Source organism: Asterias amurensis, chromosome 6 (assembly GCF_032118995.1).
Source record: "Asterias amurensis chromosome 6, ASM3211899v1".
In the NCBI taxonomy this organism is placed as follows: domain Eukaryota; kingdom Metazoa; phylum Echinodermata; class Asteroidea; order Forcipulatida; family Asteriidae; genus Asterias; species Asterias amurensis.
The window spans coordinates 1,134,737-1,157,329 of NC_092653.1; the positions used below are offsets into that span (position 1 = coordinate 1,134,737).

Consider the following 22,593-nt stretch of genomic DNA (forward strand, 5'->3'; position numbering starts at 1 on the left):
GAAACCCATTTTACTCTCAATCAATATGGCATCCCCGCAGATGTGGCCGGCATTGTCGCTAAGCCCGTCTAGGGAATCGCATGATCTGTTTCATTTATGGAGTCACGTATGGGGTATTAAACCCTGGGCTTTGCTGCATTGATGATCTGGTGTGATTGGGGACTGTACTACCTGAAGAATAGGTAAGGCTCTCTGTGGAGAAGGGGAGGTTAGTTGAAGCCAGGGGAATTCTCCGCTACTCAGTGGGAGGGAGAGAGACTGGACTACAGTTACTCATCGAACATTCACATATTCATGTACGCCATGGATATCAATCACAGTGTCAGTAGGACTCCTTTGTGGCGCATTCTACTTGGACAATATGTGTCCCCCCTTCTTGGAGGGAAAAATCTCTTTAGAGAGTTCAGAAGTTGTTTGAGTTGAAGTCGGGTAGGCTGGGGATTGGGAAAGAGCGTGAAATCATTCCGATAAATCACATGGATGGCGTCAAACATCCTGTCTCTAAATGTGCCCGGTAGACTCTTAATGTAGAGCGGCCATTTTGTTTTACTTTGATTTAAAACCATAACCAAACTGAGGCTTGGGAGGGAATTATAGTCTAACCCCCATGTTGTTGTGACGAGAACCAGTATGCTTTATTGCTATCGCCATCGGGAACAAGACAGAGATGTTTAGATCTATTGGAGTTTGACTTATCATACAAGATCTCAAGAACATTGACTAAGAAGGGGGCAAATGCAGCCAGTAGAGGAGAGCTCTATCTCCGATAACAAAAAGCTGATCCCCAGGAAAACTGATAAACTTTTACAGATCTCATGAGCATCGGTCAAAACATACGAAGAAACAGAGGTCGGTAAACATTCTGCTTGGGATCTCTTAAATGAAGTGATCTCTAGTAAGATAATAACAGTGGTTGAGGTTTTCTTTCTGAATATTGATCGGGCCGGTGTAGGGTTTCCCAGGTCTGTATGCTTCATTTTTCCTAAAGGCAAGGGCACTAAGGGCAATTTCCCTTGGTAAAGGGCACCCTGTGAGGAAATTGTAAATTTCTACTGTAGTATTTCAAGGGCACCAGGGCACCAATGCAATGACCAGGGGGCATGGAGGCATTCGCCTCTGGTGCCTTCGTGAAGTATCAGGCTCGGGTTTGAATAGAGTCTGGAACGTAATCTCCCACATCTCCCGTTGCCTTGGATTGGACGAGTTGGTCTTTGAAAAGCGTTTGAAACTGTTTGTTCTAAAATGCATATGGTTACTAGATAATTTAAAAGTAGAACATAATAATCCACACAAACATGCCTCGACATTGCACAGTTTTCCATTTACGTCGCGAAAAAAACACGGTCGGCCATTTTGTGGCGTCAAAATTTTGACTCCATAAAATTGCCGACGGGATTCAAATGCTTTTCAAAGACCAACTAGTCCGATCCAAGGCAACGTGTTCCTTTAAATATAAGTGTTCAGAAGGTGAGGTTGAATCTAATACAGATTTGAGATTTTAAGACGTGAGGTTGATTTTCTGTATCAAGAAGAGGGTCTTAGAATGTGTGTTAGTGCCCATGAATTTTGTTCATGATGTTATTCTCCTGAAAAGGATCAAAGCATACTGATCGAAACATTGAGTTGTCAACCACTGGTTCTTTTTTGAACCAACACTACTAAAAAGAGATTTACATTAACACATGGTGTTACTGCAAAACTGGATTTGTTTTTCTTTTTCTAGTGGCATTGCCACCCACATTTTGCCTGCTTGGTGAATGCTAAAAGTGTAAGGTGATGAGCTCAAACTGGGAAACAGAGGTTTTAAATTGGCTGGTGACAGCGCTGTAAGGATGACGGTGTGATTAAGGAGGGATGAGAGCCTTGAATGGTGATAGTATGGTTAACCCTTGGTTTGAGATGCGTTAAAAGAGGTCATCGTGATTTGTAACCGAGGTTTAAGTTTCTCCGAATCACGAGCATGGGTTCAATGAGGGTTAACACATACAGTCAAGTGTACAGCCATACTGATTGTAGATGAGATAGAGTGTTGAAATGGCAGACCTTTATGTGAACGCATGACTAAGGGAAAGAGGCTACCACCATTTCCACAGTTTCAATCTTCATCTGTCAACCTTCATGGGTCATTTATTGCAGTAATGGATGGAGCATATACCTTGTGACATTGGATCCAAACCACGTTACATTCAATTATTAGATCAGCAGTCCATTAAAACCTACTGTCACTCAAACTCTACGTAAAACTAGCTGTCAGTAATTCATCTTATTATATAGGGTTTGAAATTTTGTCTTTTTTTCCTCCTCATGATGGGAGAGATAATATAAAGTTTGTCAAAATGGCGTACAAAAAAACAAACAAAAAACGTACCTGAGTAAAGGTATTTTACATTAAAGTTTCCTTGATTAAGTTGGGGGGAAAAAGACCCCCAGAATTGTTCTGCATTTTTAATTTTTTTTAATTTTTAATTTTTTTTTTATTTTTTATTTTTATTTATTTATAGGTCCAAAGATCTTTTTAAACACACCACATAACAATTATTTATTTAGCATTCGGCTACTCTGTTTTTGTGTGTGTTTTCCCCCCATTTTTCTGCTTATTTTCTTTTTTTATTTGTATGTTATTTTTACGCTTGTTCTATTGTAAATAAAAAGCCGACAATCTCTGTTGACATTTCTAGATGGTCATAACCATACGTCCTCTCCTTAAGAGCAGTACATATATTTTTTGTTTTTTAAAACGGGAATCACAGATTGTTTAAAAATGCCAGATTATAATAATTCAGAATAATCCTTCTTTTATTTAACATTTGTTAGCCATAAGACCACTAGAACTCAAATCATCTATATTGAAGCAGCTTGTCGATTTTTCCTTTAGGTCAGCGTAGCTCATCCAGATTAAAGCTCCAAACCCCCCTCGCAGCTGCCTCCTCGCCAAATCTTTCCCTTTCGTAATAGTTTGAAAACCCTTACCCCTAAATCTTTTGATGCCATACACCATTGGGCCTTTACAAGACGAATTAGATAGCTAAGCCATATAATTTCCCTTGGGTAGAATGTCCCAGCAGGCTGGCTTAGCTCTATTCATCGAGCGATCTCCCTTCGGCTGTCTCCGCCATCTCCATCTTTTATTCCTGCTCTTCTTCTTTTCTTCTTCTTCGTTTTTTTATGAGGGAATTCTCCAAGCAAGATTTACCTAGATGTTTTTCTATTCTGTGCAGTTTCCGCTTGAGGTTTTATTTAGCCGCTGGGGAGACTGATGGGTTGTCCCTGTACAGACTGCGTTGTGATGTCTCTCAGAGTTAGACTGTGGCTTTGTCAGGTCAAGAAAACCATCATCTCCCACCTCCCCCTCTGTATGATTTATTCATTTGATTGTTTTGGAAACTGTAGTTGAATGGATTTGTATACCGTAATGAGATCGTCGAGGCACCTCTTGTGTTTGTTTGCTCGTTCATTTGTGGTGTTTCAATTGCGATAAAATACTCTGACACTTTCAAACTTGTATGTAATATCAGCTGTTTTTGGAGATATGGTGACGTCACAATGAGCAACAATATTTTGTTGCAAATCTTGCAAGTTTTTTGCTTCTTCATCGTTCTGCTACAGTTTGTTGGGTATAATGATTTAATATTGTATATAACTTTCTAGAAAAATGCCATACCCTATTTCAAGTTGTTGTCTTTTGAATCCTCTATCCGTCCACACTCCCAAGGGACCGACTACCAATAAATTCATGTCCTCCCTCTCTATCTATATGAAATAAGAGGAACCCAACCACGATGTCGGCACTTCAGCTGCTCAACAGGAGAAACCCTCATCCCTTGATTCTTTTTGAGAAACCCTCATCTCTTGGTCCTCTTTGTTACAAATGTGTTCCGTTCCTTAGCGAGGCGGAAGTCTGGATTAGATGATTTATAGGAAGAATGTGATATTGGCATTCTGATAACCTTGGCTTCTATCTTAATGGAGTCAAACACAATGCTTAATGCTGATAATGCATGTAATATTAATTCTATCTGCCATTTATAGTTTTTTTCCTTCCCTTTCTATCCTTGGGTCTGGAGTGAATAGCTTAATCTTGAAAGTCTCAGAAAATTACTCAGGTAGATGGGGGACAATTGTGTGGTATTTTTGTTATGGTTTATTTCTGGATGATTATTTGTTGGGATTCTGCTGAAGGTTATATGACGAGTCCCAAAATTGGAAAGCTATCCTCGAGACAATAAAGCTCTTTACTCCAAATAGATTATTTAGGAAGCCAAGTGTATCTCTCTAGGATTGATCAAATCTCAAGGGCCATTCATTTATTGTTTCACTTGTATACTGCAACGTCTTAAAATGAGATCAATGATAACGCTTTGATTGGTTTATAGGTCAATGAGGTCATCTAAGATGGCGCATTAATTATGGTACGTCTGATGAAAACGACGAGGCCAAGTTTGGTATTATTTCTAAGTGAAGCTCTTATTAAATTGGGTAATATTATATTTGGTTCAATGAAGTGATTTAATCATCCAAATTTGGGGGATTTATCACTTGTCTTTCCCAAGTAAGTTTCTTTCACTTACGGTGCTTCGGAAAGACTGAAAATATTTTAACCACTGAACATGGCCGCAAGTTCTCTATGTTTGTTTTGTGTCCAGGTTTTCAAACATTCCATAGTTAAGGGTGAAAGCAGACTGGCTATAGTCTAACTAAGTATTGCAGACCATTCAATATATTCATCACATTCATGGTGCCGGTTAGCCCAATCGTCAATTCGTGGCCTCTTTTGTTGGTTTTTGTTATGTATTTTTTTCATCTGTAAAAATGATTAGATAAGCAGTTTTAAACAAATTATGTTTTGCTTGTACAATTGTAAACAGTAGGTCAACATGAAAAACATGAAATTGTCAATAGACTGTATTGAATACGACGTCACGCGGCTCAAATATCAGACCTACAAGACCTGTGCGTGTGCGTGCATGTGTGCGTGCATGTGCCATAGAAGTCAAACCAGAAATGTTGCGTGCTGCGTGCTTCGACGATGTACGCGTTTGGACGCGCATACGGTTTGCCCTACAAGATGGCGACTTTTTGTAGCAAAAAGGGGTTATTCAATACGGTCTATTCTGGAAATGACTTTCACTAAGACCTCTGTCTGTACATGGAAGAAAGTAATATCTTGCATCTCCTGTGGCTGCTATGGGCATTTTGGTGCAAGTCGCTTGTCTCAGAAATTTGTAATGTTTTTTTTTATTATATTAAACTTTATCACATTGAACCTGTAACAATGAAAACCCTACCAACCAGAACTTGATGTAACCAATTGCTTCCACGCTTCCCCCACCTCGCCTGTCCATCTTTCCAGTATATTAAGACAGTATATACCCAGACCAAGGACATGACTCTCATTTACAACATTATATGCCAACTGTTTCCATGGTAACGATAATTATATTGCTCAGTGGACCGTGCTACCACATATGATTAAAAAGGTATGTGTTTACCGACTTCTAACTTCTTTGAGTGGGGGAGATATTTTACTGTCCAACCAGTCCTGTACACAGTGACTTTTTTTATGAATCGATAATTGATGATACAAATCTCTGAAAGTCGTTGTCTTTTTGTTGAGGAGGCCAACAGTCAAAAGAATACTTCCTTTTTTAGATATCAACTTCTGCAAAGGCACAAACATATGTCAATGAAAATATCCTTCAGAAAGAAATATACATCATATCATATTCATATCATAATCATACATCAAGTCAGTTCAACAATGTTATGCCTTGGTTATGTACAAATGCATCATTGGCATTCAGAGGTACAGACCTGCAAGTTCACTTTTAAGAGGGTGGGGCATTTTAATTTTGCAAAGAGCACTTCTAGTGTAAAATTGTAAAATCAATGGGAACCATTACTGGAAACTGACACCATGTGTGATTGAAACCCCAAAAAGGGTAGGGGAGCGGGGGAAGCCAGAGAAATAAACAAAGAAAGGGTTGAAGATTTGAAACTTTGCATGGTGAGAATTTGGTCAGATGATATTTGCGGTAGCACCAAGTGGAAATCTCTTTTGAGTAATGTTGGTTCTTCTCACCGGTTCTTCTTAAGGCCGGTTTATAGATGGTTGCTCAATGGAAATCTTGACGCCCGATCATAAAAAACACAGTTTATAGGCCTCAGCGATGACAATAAACTGTGTGTTTTAAGATCACGCGTCAAGATTTCCAAAAACCAGCCTTAAGAACCAACACGACTCAAAAGAGATTTATACATGGTGCTACCGCAAACCTACGCTGAAAAAAAATGTTTGTTTTTCTAATGAAAATTTCACTTTTTGAATTTAACTAAAACCATTAGAAATTTATGCTCCCACCTAACGAAAGGAACATTCTTTGAAATTACTAAAAAATGACAACGAAGGTTTTTTATGGGGCGCGGTATCAGGAGGACCATTCAAACACGCCGGACGCTAACAAATAGCTATGGTTCAAATCAAAGATTGAAAAGATGAGTCTTAAGATGTTGTTTGAATGAAGACAGATCAGTTGACATTTTGTTGTTTAAATCTTCCTAAGAGGTCATGTTTCTTGAGGGTGTTTTTATAAAAGAAATCAAGTTACTTCTCTTCAAGGCACCCCCCCCCCCTCCCTTTCCCTGTCCTCTAGTCTTACCCACCAGTCTGCAAACATTTCAGTACCCTCCATCGACACACATCGTCCTTTTGATGCTTCATCAGAGCAAACAGAAATCTATGCCCATGGTGCATCAAATAATTGTGTGTGTCCGACCGAGATATCGGTGGAAATTTTCACGCTGTGTTGATCGGCGATCAATCATTGACGGAACCATGCGAGTTGCTCAACGTGCAATGCTTTCCTGTGTGGCTGCCTATTCTCATCAGGCGAGACTCCATGAGAAAACAACCGCTGCTCGGATGCACTATGATTGCATGGCAATTATTAATCACTTCTTAACGATATATTGTTGTCTCCCACAAGATGCGATCATTCATCTTCTAGAGAATAAGAGATGCTAAAATTTACATTTTGAAATATGGCAGAGATATCAGATTAAAGGCACTGTTTCCCAAACCATTAAACAATGGATGGTAGCCTTATAAAAAAGGAACAATGAAACGCTAGTACCAAAATGAAAGAAATGTTTCAAGTAATAGCTCTTTTTTAAGAGAATCGTTTGTTCCTGCCACACCTCAAGGTTCGGCGTCCCTTGTAAACTCTGACACATATTCCCTCCCTAAATGTGTGACTTTCCGCTCATTTATCATTTTGACATGTTGAAGTGCCGGTGTAGTTTGACAACATGTAATAACATTTCTGTCAAAAGCCCACCCCTCAAGCCTTGTAAAACAAAGCATTAATCATAGTTTGCCCTCATAAAAATTATTTAATATTTGAATGCTGTATCAATTAAATACATTTTTACAAAGTCATTGCCTGCTAGTCTCCTAGTTTATTTAAAAACTATGTTCATGTATTTATTTTCAAATTTTATATTTTACATATTCACACTTAAACAGGTCTCAGCTTACTTAAACTTCAATCAATCATCCTGATTTTTGTTGCTGTTGTACATAATTTTTGTCAATAGACACTAAGCTGATTTTACAAGTAAATTCACCCAGTTCTAAGTGTGTAAAGATCTACTTGTACATAAATAATGCACGACGCATAAACATTAAAACATTCGCCACGCCATTGTGTACTCTCCATTGCTCATTGCACCTGCTGGTATGTGTAGACACCCTCATGCATATTCATGAGCCCATTGTAGGCCCTTCCCCATGAATTGTACACCTCATGTATATTCATGACCTAGTTTATTGTGCATTTACAGACTCTTTTTTTCCCCTTCTTCTATGATCTCTTTCTATTCATGTGTACACACAGTGTGACAGCGAAAGCGAAGGAGATAGGGTATGTACAAAATCTTTGTTGTTTTCATTTTATTTTGGGGGGATATTCAGGTGGTTTGTCTTTTTTTTTAAGCAGAGTGGATGTTAAGCCTTAACGGCTATGGATATTGTATAGGATTTAGTGCTGTGAGGTGTTTAGGATGGTGGAAATTAAGCGGTATGAATTGTTGTAATTTGGTTTGTACACTGCTTAGGTCCAGTGCTGTGTGCATGGTGTACATGTACATCTACTGTTGGGTTGAAAACCTGGAATGATTGGCTTTTAGAAGCTAGATTCTTAACAGCCCTCTAGTTCTCATGAAGGATTTCCTCCAGTAAAAACAAACAGGATGTATTTTAGGTGACTGTTTTATTCCCATTGAAGAAAACTGCTTCCAGTGTTTACACTTTTGCCCCAGTGTGCTTTGTAATGAATGAGGTCTCACTTTGTTTTGAAAACGCTCAGGTTTTTAGTTGCGATTTTCAATTGTAAACAATATCATTGGAGGTTTTATCAGAAGTGGCTGTCTGTACATTTTTTAAAGGAATGTCTTGTCAGAGGCATTGTGATTGTTAGAAATTTGAGTTGTTTATAATGCTGGTTGCTGTCATACTTTTAAGCATAAATTTCCATCTAGTCGGTTGTAGAAGTTAAACATTGATAAGGAGCCTCTTTGCAGGGTTCGCCAATTTGCTATCTTGTCATGTTTCCTGTGTGCAATAGTAATAACGGATGCTGAATCTCATGATGGTAAATAGGAGACAGACTATTTGGTCCCCTTCCACGTGGTTTTGGTTGCCTTTTATGGATGGTGAGATTCCTTTGATAGTTTTTCTTCGCGTAGCACCTTTCTAGAAGTGGATTTTAGCCTTGTTCGGGGAGACCTTGCATTGTATAAAACAAAATGAAAAATTAATAAAAAATAGCTGAACCAATACTATGGTCTGTGAGGATTACTGTACAACAAAATAATAATAATAACAATATTCCTTGGTTTGATTCCTTGGTTTGATTCCTTGGTTTGATTCCTTGGTTTGATTCCTTGGTTTGATTCCTTGGTTTGATTCCTTGGTTTGATTCCTTGGTTTGATTCCTTGGTTTGATTCCTTGGTTTGATTCCTTGGTTTGATTCCTTGGTTTGATTCCTTGGTTTGATTCCTTGGTTTGATTCCTTGGTTTGATTCCTTGGTTTGATTCCTTGGTTTGATTCCTTGGTTTGATTCCTTGGTTTGATTCCTTGGTTTGATTCCTTGGTTTGATTCCTTGGTTTGATTCCTTGGTTTGATTCCTTGGTTTGATTCCTTGGTTTGATTCCTTGGTTTGATTCCTTGGTTTGATTCCTTGGTTCGATTCCTTGGTTTGATTCCTTGGTTTGATTCCTTGGTTTGATTCCTTGGTTTGATTCCTTGGTTTGATTCCTTGGTTTGATTCCTTGGTTTGATTCCTTGGTTTGATTCCTTGGTTTGATTCCTTGGTTTGATTCCTTGGTTTGATTCCTTGGTTTGATTCCTTGGTTTGATTCCTTGGTTTGATTCCTTGGTTTGATTCCTTGGTTTGATTCCTTGGTTTGATTCCTTGGTTTGATTCCTTGGTTCGATTCCTTGGTTTGATTCCTTGGTTTGATTCCTTGGTTTGATTCCTTGGTTCGATTCCTTGGTTTGATTCCTTGGTTCGATTCCTTGGTTTGATTCCTTGGTTTGATTCCTTGGTTTGATTCCTTGGTTCGATTCCTTGGTTTGATTCCTTGGTTCGATGTTAACTTCCCTGGGACTATCCTATAGTATTAGAAGTTGAAAAGCTACAGTTTCTGAGTTGATGCCAATTGAACTAGTTTGTCAACTTTTAATACTGAGGGGTGCTAATACCATCTGTCCACCCCAAATAATCCTTATTTATTGTACAATAATTACCTCAAACTTCTAACTTCACTATTGTATGTACAATATTGTGTAAATCTCTTTTGGGAGGAGTGTTGGCTTTGAGAAGAAACGGTGTGGTCTTGACGCTTCAAAAAATATCCTCCGCTCGCCTGCGGGTCTTACTTTTTATTTTCTACACCATGCAAAGCTTCAAACATACTTTTATATAGAGTATTTCAGATACTCTGTGCTTTTTTGAATTGTCTAAATTTTTAATGCTGTTCCATCATGTTTGAGAGGTACCTTTGATTTGGCATTGGGCGGGCCTCATTTTGTATCTGGTTTATGTGACACTGAGTGTTCTAAAATCAAACACAAATGTCCAGTAAAGTGTTACGGAATAAAACAGATATTTGCAAACCTGGTATAAATGTGCAAAAGTTTGGGGCTGATCATTCTCAAGTTTTGATAGTATTCTTCCAAGCTTTGAGATATTGTTTGAAAGAAGCATACGTTAACTTTTGTGGCCATTTTGCGAGTTCGGCAATGATGTTGCCGTAGTGATGCTGTATGACTTCATGATTTATCCTCATCTAAGGAGATCATTAATGAATCCATTTTTTGCTGGTCATTGTTGTTGATGATGAGTTGCTGATGTTGTTGTTGCTTATTTTATGGTCATTGTATTTTTTGTGTCTGGTTCACGTGGTAAAGGAAGGAGGCGGGAAAGATTTTTCTTAAAATATTAGTTCATCATCAATATTTGTTGCTTTTGGAACTATACAAATGTTTTCAGATTGATTGATTGATCAATTGTCACTAAGGCGTTAAATATTAAACTAATATATGTTTGTGTTACTGCCCGAATGTACCCCCTTTATAATGATTTTGTCTTTGGAAATTATGATTGGCGACAGCCCTCCCCTTATTCAGTTGATCCTTAGATTTTTGCTCTTGAAACTCAGTTATCAATTTACATTTCCAATATTCATTCCTTTTTTTTAAGTGATGTCAAAAGTTGAAGAGAAACAAATAACTGATGTATAACGAAGTATTCAAAGATCTTTATCCTTCCATTACAGCCCTTCCCTTACTACAGTTCTACCCCTCCTTGTCTTCATCGTTCCACCCCCCCCCCCCCCCAACACACACACACACACACCCCCGTTCTATTAGTTTTGTTATTTTGTATTTTGTTTAACTCCCTTCGGCTCAGCTGCCTCCCAGAAATGACATTTTTTCCTGTGTTTCAATCTACGTTACTTAGTGCAATAAAAAGGTAGAAACATACCCAGGCATCTGTGGCTAATCCCTGGTAATTATCCAGGCATCCTTTCTTCACAACTAGGGCTGTATTATTTATAGTTCAGAAGATTAAAAAGTGCATTTCAAATTAATGGACTTGGAGGTAATGCCGCTCCCATTTATTGGTGATAATATGTAGAATCGTCGTTCACCCCCCCCCCCCCCCCCCCCCCCAGTTTGGCGTGTGAAAACCATGTCATCAATAGAATCGGGATTCTTAAAAGAACAGCAAAGAGATATTCATATAGGCAGAATGAAATGGACTTGTATTCCTACTAGTTTACACTTTTTGTCATTTGGCTTTGGGTGGAGTGGTTTTATCCAAAATGTACGGGCATCCATTTCAGGGTTGATGTATTATGAGTGATTAAACAATGGGTTGTAACAAGTATTGAAGTTGCAGGTGATTGGAAAGTTATTATTTTTGTGGCCTTCAAATAATTCTCTATTTTCAATTTTATTTGTTACGCTCTGTTGTTTTTATGACATTGGCGCACTTACTATTAATGAGTGAAAACAGTTACCGGTTATAAAAGATGATTATTATTTTGTATTATTAATTTTTTTGTCTTCTTTCTTTTTTTGCGTGGTTTCACTTTTTTTATGTGCGATATAAAAATGTAATCATGTGAAATGAAGATAGTTAACTTTCCACGACAGATATAGTGTGTGTTCTTATATCTTTAATCAACCATGACCACTGCTTTTAAAGAATAGGTAAGAATGCCTTGTTCATCCATCCTAATTCTTGTATTTGATTTCATACTCTCTGTTTAACTTTCAATCAAACTGCATGTTTTGTATTAAAAAAAACACAGTGGGTAGTTGTCTGCTGTGTTTTTTCTTCTTTTCTTCACCCCCCCTTCCTTTTTGCACATTTTTTTTCCAAAATTGGTTCTGATGTTGATTACCCTTGGAAATATTTCAACCTGAATTATTAAAAAAAAAAAAAAAAAAAGAAAAAAAAAAAAAAAAAAGTAAGAAGCCAACTACAGAATGAATGAAATACGCAAAGTAGTCTTTTTCTGTATTACATTTCAAACAACACAATAAGTGGCTATAATGGGATAAATAGGAAATAAAACGTGCTCGGTTTTAGATGCAATCAGGTAGGGACTGAAACCCCAATCCACATGCAAGGCTCCGGTCTGAGTTGGGATTAGAACCGGGTCCACAGAGATGAAAAGCTTGGAGGTAAAAAGGCAGGGAAAAACAAACGCTGAACCATCCTCATCCCTTTTATCTAACATTATTTCATACACCACTCTATTCAAATTTTAATAAAATACTTATTAGAAATTACAGAAATTATTTTGCACAAAACTTCACGTTATAAGTCACATCGAAGTTAAAGCACTGGGCACTTTGGGCCCAATTTCATAGAGCTGCTAAGCACAAAAATTTACTTTTGATGAAAATGATAAAAACAGGATTACCAACCCATAAATGTCCATTTGTTGCATATTGCTTGATACTGGTATTCAGCTGGGCAATTTTGGTGTCTAATGGATTCCAATTTTTCTAAAGAGAATTAACCAGACAAATTTTCCTTTTTTCTTTCGCGAATGAAATGCTGGATACAAAGTTAATCTAAAGAGAAATAATAGTAAGTGTTTACCATTTTGCACAATGTCTTGTCTCTTGAACCTAGAGTTGTGCACACTATTGGTAATTACTCAAAATAGTTATTAGCATTAAACCTTTCTTGGTAACGAGTAATGGGGAGCTGTTGATAGTATAAAACTTTTTGAGAAACGGCTCCCTCTGAAGTAACATAGTTTTTGAGAAAGAAGTAATTTTCTCCGAATTTGATTTTGAGACCTCAGATTTAGAATTTTAGGTCTCGCAATCAAGCATCTGAAAGCACATAGTGTGACAAGGGTGTTTTTCTTCTTTCATTATTATCTCGCAATTTCGATGACCGATTGAGCTCAAATTTTCACAGGCTTTGTTACTTTATATGCATATGTTGAGATACAGCAAGTGAGAAGACTGGTCTTTGACAATTACCAATAGTGTCCAGTGTCTTTAAACTGTCTCTGGAAGTGTTCAAATACCAAAAGCATTTGAAAACATGTGATATCATTGCACAATGGTTAGTCTCTTAAACCCAGAGTTGTGCTAGTCCTTTAACTGTCTCTAGAAGTGTTCAAACAGACTTGATTGATCGTCACGTGATTGAGAAGACCTTATGTCAGCACTTGCTCCATCTTCCAATCCACACGGTTCTATGTACATAACTCTTCAGATCGTTACAAGAAAAGACAAAAAAAACATCCAACAGATCAAGAAAATGAAACACAAATGTTCTTAATGAAGACTTAATTAACTTTGCTCTTGTCTACACTAATTAGTGGGAATGAAAATGACTGCCGGGCAATCAATGTGATTGCTTTTCTCCATGTAGGATTTAATTAATGCTTAATCAATAGACTGGACACACATTTGACATGGTGTGTTGTCCTGCACAGTTTGTATGACAACATACGTTTGTAGTACAACAGACCACATGATACTTAACTGGGTGTTTCACAGCAGGCAAGATACAAAACTAGTCGTATGAGAAATTTCTATTTTTTAATGCCATAATTACCACTTAAAATCAAGAACTATAAAAATAGTGACTGAACTAGTTTTGAGATTTGACAACTTTCTTCATATCTAAAATTTATAAAAAAATAACCAGAAGTTATTTTGATTTTGTTCAAAATACTGAGAGCAGGACCCAATTTCATAGATTTGCTGAAGCAGAAAATAATTGCTTACAATTTATCTGTGCAGCAAAACTAAGCAGGATACCGGCTGCAAGATTGTACCTGTGACATGTTACTGGCTGGCAACCTTATTCTATTAAGCATACGTTGTTGTTTTTTTTGCTCAGCTGCTTTTTGTGCAGCTTTATGAATTTGGGCCGAGGCCTCCTCGCCAATCAATTAAATGATTCAATGTAAAATCAATGGGACAGGTTAATGGAATTTCATTTAGTCAAATGCAGTGCACCAGTTTCTTGCCGTAGGAAAATGCTCCACTGATTTTCTGTTAAAAATATATAAAGTAAATTAAGATATTATCTGATACTTTAGAGGAAAGGAATTAACAGAACTTGAAATTGTTCCTTGTAATTGAAGAGTTAAGAGATTTGTATTATTATTTTAAATACACAATTTGATAAAACATGATCTGTTGCTTGATGTAGGCTGAGAAATAAGCTGTGTGGTCATAAATCTAGAAAGAGGCTTAATATATTACTGTGTCTTGTGATAATTCCTCCTATGACATTTGGAAATAATTTATAAATCAGACCCATCAATCAGTATCGGTGACGTTTGGTTTAGAAGAAACTGTCACTGTGTCCTTTGGGACCTTGTCACAACGAGACTAGGATTTCCTTACACTGTCTATATCCTTTCCAAAAAAATTCCTTCTGAAAACATTCCACTCCTTCCCAGATTTTTATCACTCTCGCATTATCCATTCATAACCCCGATTGATTTTCCCCCCTTTTCCTCTCTCTGTTCATTTATCATAATTTAATGTTTGTGGAATTTTTTGTTTTTAATTCTTTTTATTGTTTATATTAAGTGCCCAACCGGCCATTGTACGTTATCGCACAAGCCTCGGTTGTTAAATTCCCCAGTTGAATTTGCATTGTGCATCCCCTGCATAGGGTTACCATTCCCGCCGTGTGCTGCCGCTGGCGCTAAAACAACCAACCCTCTCGCCGTGAGGGTCGGTATAATAATCAGTATTCGTACGACCAAAGCGGTAATCGTTAGGCATAACAAGTCTTGGTAACGAGACCCAGTTATGTCACTTAACGCCGGTTATTTCATCAAGCAGACGAGAGAAATCTATACCTTATTGATCTCCTAGCACACCCTGGCACCAAACGCTGAGGTGCCTAATTGTCCAGAATGGCCAAGTTTGCACCAGGGTTCCATTGCCTCATAATTTCCATGTCATTAATGCCGAAATTCAAGCTCATGCATGCATACAAACAAAAACAGAGGGGACACCCCGATCAAAATTGTGTCTTTGAACACCACTTTGCCTGATTGTAATTAGTAGGTATTCAATCAAAAGCAAGCATTTTTCAGGCAATTTAGTGTTTTCCAAACAACTTCAGGTGGAGGTTGTTTGTGCGTGGGGGGGGGGGGGGGTCTTGAATTACAAAACAAAGGACCTTGTTTGATGGAAACAGTAAAGGTTAATCACAATACCTATTGATAAGAATTGTCAAGGACATGAACCAACCTACATTTTGTGACTGATGATATTCTGTTTGGGCTTACTAGAGAGAATGAAGCATGAGACAGGACCCTTTCGCTATGGTTGAAGCTATCATTGGACAAAGGGTGCTCTGAGGTACAATTGATAAAGTTCCTTACTTGTCAATAAATCATCTGTTTCGATATTGAATAATTTTCTGTTTTCCTGTGTTCCCCTTTGAGACCTGTTGAAAACATTTAAACAATAAATAAAATTCAGCGTCTGCGTGCTAATCTTGAGATAACAGGTTCAAATCCCGATCTAGTTTAGTTTTCATTGTTCACCTACAAATTTATTTAAATTTGAACTCGGTTTCCCTTGTGGTTTGTATCATGAAATTTGACATAAAAATTGATCCCTGCACTGTCGCTTCCCAGGCTGTATCATAAACTTGCTTGTGATCCTTGCTTATGGTTTCTGATTGGTAGAGTGCCAGCACATCTGGAGGTCGCAGGTGCAAATCCCAAGTCAATTTTGTTTAGTTTGTCCGGGAAGGAAAACAACCAATAAATCGCATGACACTTACAGGGCACTTGTTACAATAAAAGCAGAGTTAATTGTAAATGTTATAACAGTATTGGCTCTTTTATCGTGTATTGACAAAAATGAAATTACACCATGACATAATTTTGTTCAATCATCCACCCTATAAGACAGCAATATATTCAGCAATCTGTGTTTTAAGTCTCACTTCCTGAACCTTGCATTAATGCTATTCGGCAACCGAGTCAATCAAACTAAAGGTGAATGAATGACAAAGAACATTAACACATACATGTACCTGTCCACCAAACTGATACCATCATGAACACGTGCGCGTACATGACACTAGTTAAACCGGCGCTGTTTATAACATAGGCAGTTTAACCAATCTCCATCTTATACAAGGCATCTAATTATAATACGATCATTTCCAAATATCATGGGACTTCCTAGCCTCATTACAGGAACGAGGCGTTGACGCTCTTGTCTCACTCTGGCATATAAACCAATTGTAGCGCTGTGCTCGTCTGCATTGTCTCCCTGGTATTATTGTCTGCACGTTTCGGCCCGGTTGCTAGAGTGTTCAATTAAGCCATGGACAAGTGTTGCAAATGATGATTAATTTACCAATTAAGGCCCGTGCCCGAGCAAGCGCCTGTCTGATTAGGGACCTAGGCTGGGGTAGGAGGACACAGGGGTTGGCGCTGATGACGCGTGATCAACGCTAAGATCAAATATCAGGTAATGCTGGCAGCCGTATATAATATGCGCACTATTCTACATTATGTAGGTTGGGTTGGAGGACTGTTTGACCTTAATCAATATCGGACTCATGATGGTTCATGTACTGATGAAGCTAACTGTCATTGCGGTTCATCCAGTCAGGTTCATCAGTGGAGTCAAAGTGAGGCTAGAAGGTATAAAGTAGTCAGGTCCTTTCTTAAGAAATGAGTAATAGACCTTACAAACAAAGACAAAGGGCTGTAAAGGCTATTGGACTCTGCGCTTGACCCAATTACATACAGCTAGAATAAAAATAGAAATATTGCTTAATAATTTCCAAGCATTGGGCAGGATACCAGTCACAGATGATACACGTGTCATGATAGTTTGGCTGGTAACCTTATTATGGTAAGCAAAACTATTTTGTTGTACAAAGGTACTTTTTTTAAAGGCAGTGGACACTATTGGTAATTACTAAAAATATTTATTAGCACAAAACCTTACTTGGTACTGAGTGATGGCAAGAGGTTGATAGTATAAAACATTGTGAGAAACGACTCCCTCTGAAGTAATATAGTTTTTGAGAAAGAAGTAATTTTCCAAGAATTTGATTTCGAGACCTCAGATTTAAATTTGAGGTCTCGAAATCAAGCATCGGAAAGCACACAACTTCGTGTGACAAGGGTGTTTTTTTTCTCATTAGTGTCTCGCAACTTCACCAATTGAGCTCAAATTTTCACAGGTTTGTTGTTTTATGCATATTGTGAAGATATACAAAGTGAGAAGACTGGTCTAAGGTCTTTGACAATTACCAATAATGCAAGTGTCTTTAAGCATCTCTTGTGAAAATAACACATGTACATCATTTTAGTTTAGTCTTTACTAGCTCAAGTGATTTTGTTTAAATAATATACAGTGCTCGTATTTCCGCCCCTTGAATTCAAAGCAGACAATAGGTCTTGATAGAAAGGCCACTTGCTTCTTCAATGGTACCTGCATATCTCATGCAATCATACTCTGTGGTTAGACAATCAATTTAATATAATAGACAAAATAATTGTAATTACACACTGTTGTAGTTATTGCTTACCACTTGTGTCGTCACTTGCAAAGTGAACAACAAAAACCCATCAAAAAAAGTTAATTGAAAAAGATTTACAGGTAGTGTATGGTTCGCTTCACCAAGCTTTGTTTTCAGTAATATTCATTAGCGCATTGGCAGGGAGCCGGTCAATAAGGCAGGGTTAATTTTTGGTTGGTAACCTTTTTTTGTATGATGTGTGTTAAGCTACAGCTCCATTGTTTAGTACCGATGAGGCATAATCTGAATAAGTGACTTTGGCAGTGGCCTGGGTTAACCTGATGAAAACTCCCACTGACTGTTATTGACTGTTATTGACTGTTGACTGAGACTGAAATCGCTTGATTCAAACACAACTTAAGCCACATTTAGCTCTGAATCTACCATTTCATCCAATCTAATTGCCCAAACTAATCTCAACTATCCTCCGGTATCAATTCCAATGTTAAATTCACAAAGCACCAGCTTAATTGTTTTCAAAGTACAGCACAGGCAATAAAATATTGTTTAATTATATAGCGTGCCACACTTAAAAGAAGCATGCACCACTTTTATGATGAAGCTTAATATTCATTGTTGATCAGTATTGCTGGTATCCTTAACCAAAAACTGTTAATAAATACCTCTGTCATCATACCACTAAGTTAAGTTTTTTTTTTTTTATATAAATGTGTGGTGGAGCGAAAATTTCTTGTTCTTCTGCTGGTTCCTCCATCAAGCTGATAATTGTTTGTACCTACATGTACAAAGTTCATCTAGAATGTCATGGTCATTTGCTTTCTTGTCATATGTCCTTATTGCAACTAATAGTGAGGTTGAAGGGGAAAAAGCAGGCTGGTCCCTTTGAATGGGTTGAGAATAACTGTCATTATTATATTACTTTGTGAGCAGGGAATCCAACTAAGATGGCCACGCAATTAGCTCCTTGAACTTTTGACAGAAACTTTCACTTCCGCCTCTTTCCAATATTTATGAACAACTCTTTTATGGTACTCTAACTTTTGATGTGAGTTTTTTTTTTTTTTTAAGTACAAATTTTGCTGAATGCAAAAATGAATATTTTAGGAGTGAAAACATCATTGTGCAATTAGCCTGTTGGTATATTGTAGACTCATCATGTTGACATACATTCACCTACTTGAGATTGGAGTTTTGGACCGCGGTGTGGTAGTGGTATAGGCATTTCATACCTTTAAGGACTCTGGCAGTTTATACTCTTAATATTCCACCATGTTGTCTAAAAGACTGAGAGAAAATCAAGATGCCACATGATTAACACCATAGGCACGGCCACTAACTGCATTAGCTACTCACTTTATAGGCTGTCAGCTACCCCCCCCCCCCTCCTGAAAAATAGAAAAAATGCCTTGTTTCCATTTACCTCCTTCACTCGTGCATTTAGCTGTCACCCCGTGTGACAGCGCCCTCGGGGTTGCGATGCAAAATTTCATCACCTTGCCTTCTGAACTGACTCCCTAGAGGGGAGCCCGGGTCTCTTCACTGAGTGACTGGGCTTCTAATTTGGACGGATTTGCAAGATAATTGAGGCATGTGTTGAGAAAATGGGAAAGGGAAATTGTGCGTGGACGGGTTGTAGCCTGTCAGGTCATGTTGTGTCAGAGCCATGTAGAAGATTTGAATCAGATCGTTGTCTTATGTTTGCGAGAGTCCTTAACCTCAAGGGGTGGATATCAAACTTCTTCTTTCCCTTCTTTAAACAAGGAGTGGAATGTTTCTTAGTTGTGACAATTAATGACATGTTGATTCTGACTACAACGCCATCAAGGGTTGTTTCAAACCATGTGTATTAGACTTTTGGCCTGGCAGTCATTTTGTTTTATTCGTTTGAGGATTCTACATGGAAGGTGTAGCACTAGCAAGATGCAGAGCTCAGGGTTTTTAGCACAGATAATGTTTGTCTTATCACCTGAAGATTCAATCTTCAATCTAATTGATAGATTCAATCTGATCAAGATTCAATCTGATTGATATCATCCTTACCTTAATAGGCACCAGGCTCGATTGTTTCACAAATTAGACAACTTTGTCATCTGTTGACAACAATGTCCTCTGATGACAACTTTATGTCATCTGATGACAACTATATGTCATCTGATGACAACAGGGACATCTGATGACAATGATATCATCTGATGACAACAATGTCATTTGATAATAACGATGTCATCTGATGACGTTCATCTGTTGACATCTTCAACAATCTAATGTTGTGATTTATATATCACTATACTAGTTTAATACTTTCCCAGTAATTTGAAATTTGTCTTGTTTGAAGGGTTCTTCTGACGCACTGATGCAGTCCGTAATGAATTAAACCCTCTAAACTTGTTGAAATCTCAGCTTGTTACAGGAATAAACTGGATTATTACATTTAAAAATAGTTGGTAATTGCGGATAGAGATGGCTTAGTGAGTATTGTTACCTAAATTCAAAAACTTGGTCTTAAGCTTGGTCTGGCTCCCGTTAATCAATGCTATTGTCTCACATGGGGATTGAGAAGAGTACAATACAACTAAAGAAGTATTGTAGTGCTTACTGAGGGCTTTATGAATGCGACCATACTTGGTTATTTCGGTAACTGGAACCCCCTATGAGAAAAGTCAGTATTTGTGACGTGAATTAACACACTGAACTCTTCAAGTCCACTGAATTACATTGTGTAAGAAGATCCTAGCCTGACAAAAAGCTCCTCAATACAAAGTTGAAATGTAATCTTCACACCGTATTGAATCTGAGTCTCTTTTTGCGGGGCTGCTCATATCAGTTTTATTTAGATTTGATTCATTCATAAACAAAGATGTATAAATTTACTCTAACTTGCTACTAATCTTGTGTTACGAATCTCCTCTAAATATTTCTATTACGAGAGCTCAGTGCAAATTCCGTGTGTTGCAGTCAGTCTTTAAGCAAGTAATAAATCTGCTGGTTGTACAATGCGCATTATGTCACTGTAGCTTTTTAACACAATTTGTTTATACAGAGAATGGTGCTGATTTGTTGGAAATATTTGTTACTGGATCAAGTTCTGCTTGGAGAAATTGTTTTTATAATAAGACCAAGACAGGCTTAGCTGCGACTGGTCAGCAGAACAGCAACTCCATCAGCTTTTGTTTCGATCTGCATCATAATATTGTTACCAACATTCAAATTGCTCAGACGGTGGGTGTGACTGCATAGCAGATTACTCAGTCGCATGTTGAATAAGATTGTAGTGTTAACTGTTTAGAACCTCCCACACCAAGATGAACAAATATTGCCTGCAGCCGGAAAAAAAAAAAAAAAAAAACCCACCCGAAAGCTGTGATTTGATAAGCCAAACTGCTGCAGTTGGCAGTGAGAATTTTCCCCATTTCCCAATACTCGTTTCCAGTCGATAACTCAGTCTACCCATCCCTGTAGGACAGACATCTTGCTTAATTGTAAATTGACTACTGCCTGATTCCAAAATCAAATTTTCAACGGGGGAAAAGAGGGGGAAAATGGCAGTCCTACCGAGAGTGTATTTATCTTTCCAGTCCTTTTATGACTTGAAAAAATATCAGCGTTCTCCTGCAGGCGTTTAACTGTGAACGTCTGTTTCGGGATATTAACGTATCACAGCGTGTCGCTCTTGGCGGCTAGGCTGGATATATTGTGTGTTACAATTCATCTGAAATGTCAACTTAGGTTTGTCCTGTTCAACTTCTTCATGCAAGTAGTTTCTCTACCGTCAGGCGTTCTGAATTATTGACAAGGAAACTCTTTAATTTGCCTCTCGGAGTTTCGCTTTTGGAACTCCCTATTGTTGACTCCGTAGATATATTTTGCATTTAGGCCAGATACAAAGGGGAATAAAGACGGCCAGAGCTCGCATCGATTTCACGATTGCCCGGAGCCTGAATGACACAAAGTTTTGTCTCCGAGCGTCATAGAGGCTTGCATATATTTTGAACAAGAATAACTTTGAAATCGATATGAAATGTAATCTACAGTCTCAACTGTTTTTTTTCTTATTCTTTTTTTTTCTTTCCTTTTTCTCTCCATCTTTGCAAGGACAGTCTCTTTCATTAAAGTAATCTAACCGTGAATTATTTTTTAATGGCAGAGACAATCAAATGAAACCTTTTCACCATAAAAATATATTTTTTATACACAGACATGCTTTTTTCTCTTCTCACCCTGATCAATTTATTTGCAGCATTTACTCAGAGATGTTTATCAAGGGAAGAACATTCTTTTCAATCCTTGATGGTTTCACCAAAATGGAACCAAATTATTGAAATGTTGTTGAAAAAGGTGCCGACATGCTCAATAAAACAGTTTCTTTATGTAATTTTTTTAATGAATGTATAATTCTATTTACATTACTAAATGTTGGGACACTTATGTTTTGACACAAAATATTATGTTGTGTGACATTTTGATGCTAACATAGATCTCCATAGTTACATTGTAACATTTGTTAAATTCTAATACAAAATACATCAAAAACATCAACAAGTTTTTAACATTGACTATTCAGAAAAGTCTCTATAATTTGTTTTTCTCATAATTATCATCAAAACTAAACCTTAAGTCTCTAAAGCATCTCCTTCTGTGGCAGAAGAAGATCGTTGTCTTTTAGTTTCTTCTTGATCACAATTTAAAGGTAAATTAATGACCTATAAAACTACAGTTTTTGGAAATTTGTCACCCAAAAGCATTTGAACTGTTTCTCAGATTTCTGTAGGTTGGTGTCCATGCGTGCGGTTGGTACCTGCTGTCTCCTCGCTAAATGCATATTGATTCATTATTCTTGTGAAACATGGCAGTTTTTCCTTTTTTTCTCAGCAAATAGACAACCTGTATTCAGCTGAATCTTAAATTGTACCCTTCTTGATAATTTGGCCTAAAAATCAGCTTCACGTTGACAAAAATCAAAAGATGACCCTACCCTTTAGAAACCATAAAGGTTAAAACCTTTACTAAGGATCTT

The 22,593-nt window shown here is 37.6% G+C and overlaps 1 protein-coding gene across 8 annotated transcripts in view; it reads left to right on the forward strand.

The window, feature by feature from the left end:
- Positions 1 to 22,593, forward strand: part of LOC139938067 (autism susceptibility gene 2 protein homolog) — a 225,433-nt gene that overhangs the window by 131,168 nt on the left and 71,672 nt on the right. For 7 of the 8 annotated variants that reach the window (XM_071933437.1, XM_071933438.1, XM_071933440.1 and 4 more), the window contains one exon: positions 7,893 to 7,919. The exons of the other annotated variant lie outside the window; for it this stretch is intronic. In XM_071933437.1, coding sequence (XP_071789538.1) covers positions 7,893 to 7,919 — 27 coding nt within the window. The remainder of the gene's footprint in view (positions 1 to 7,892; positions 7,920 to 22,593) is intronic. 8 annotated transcript variants of the gene reach the window in all.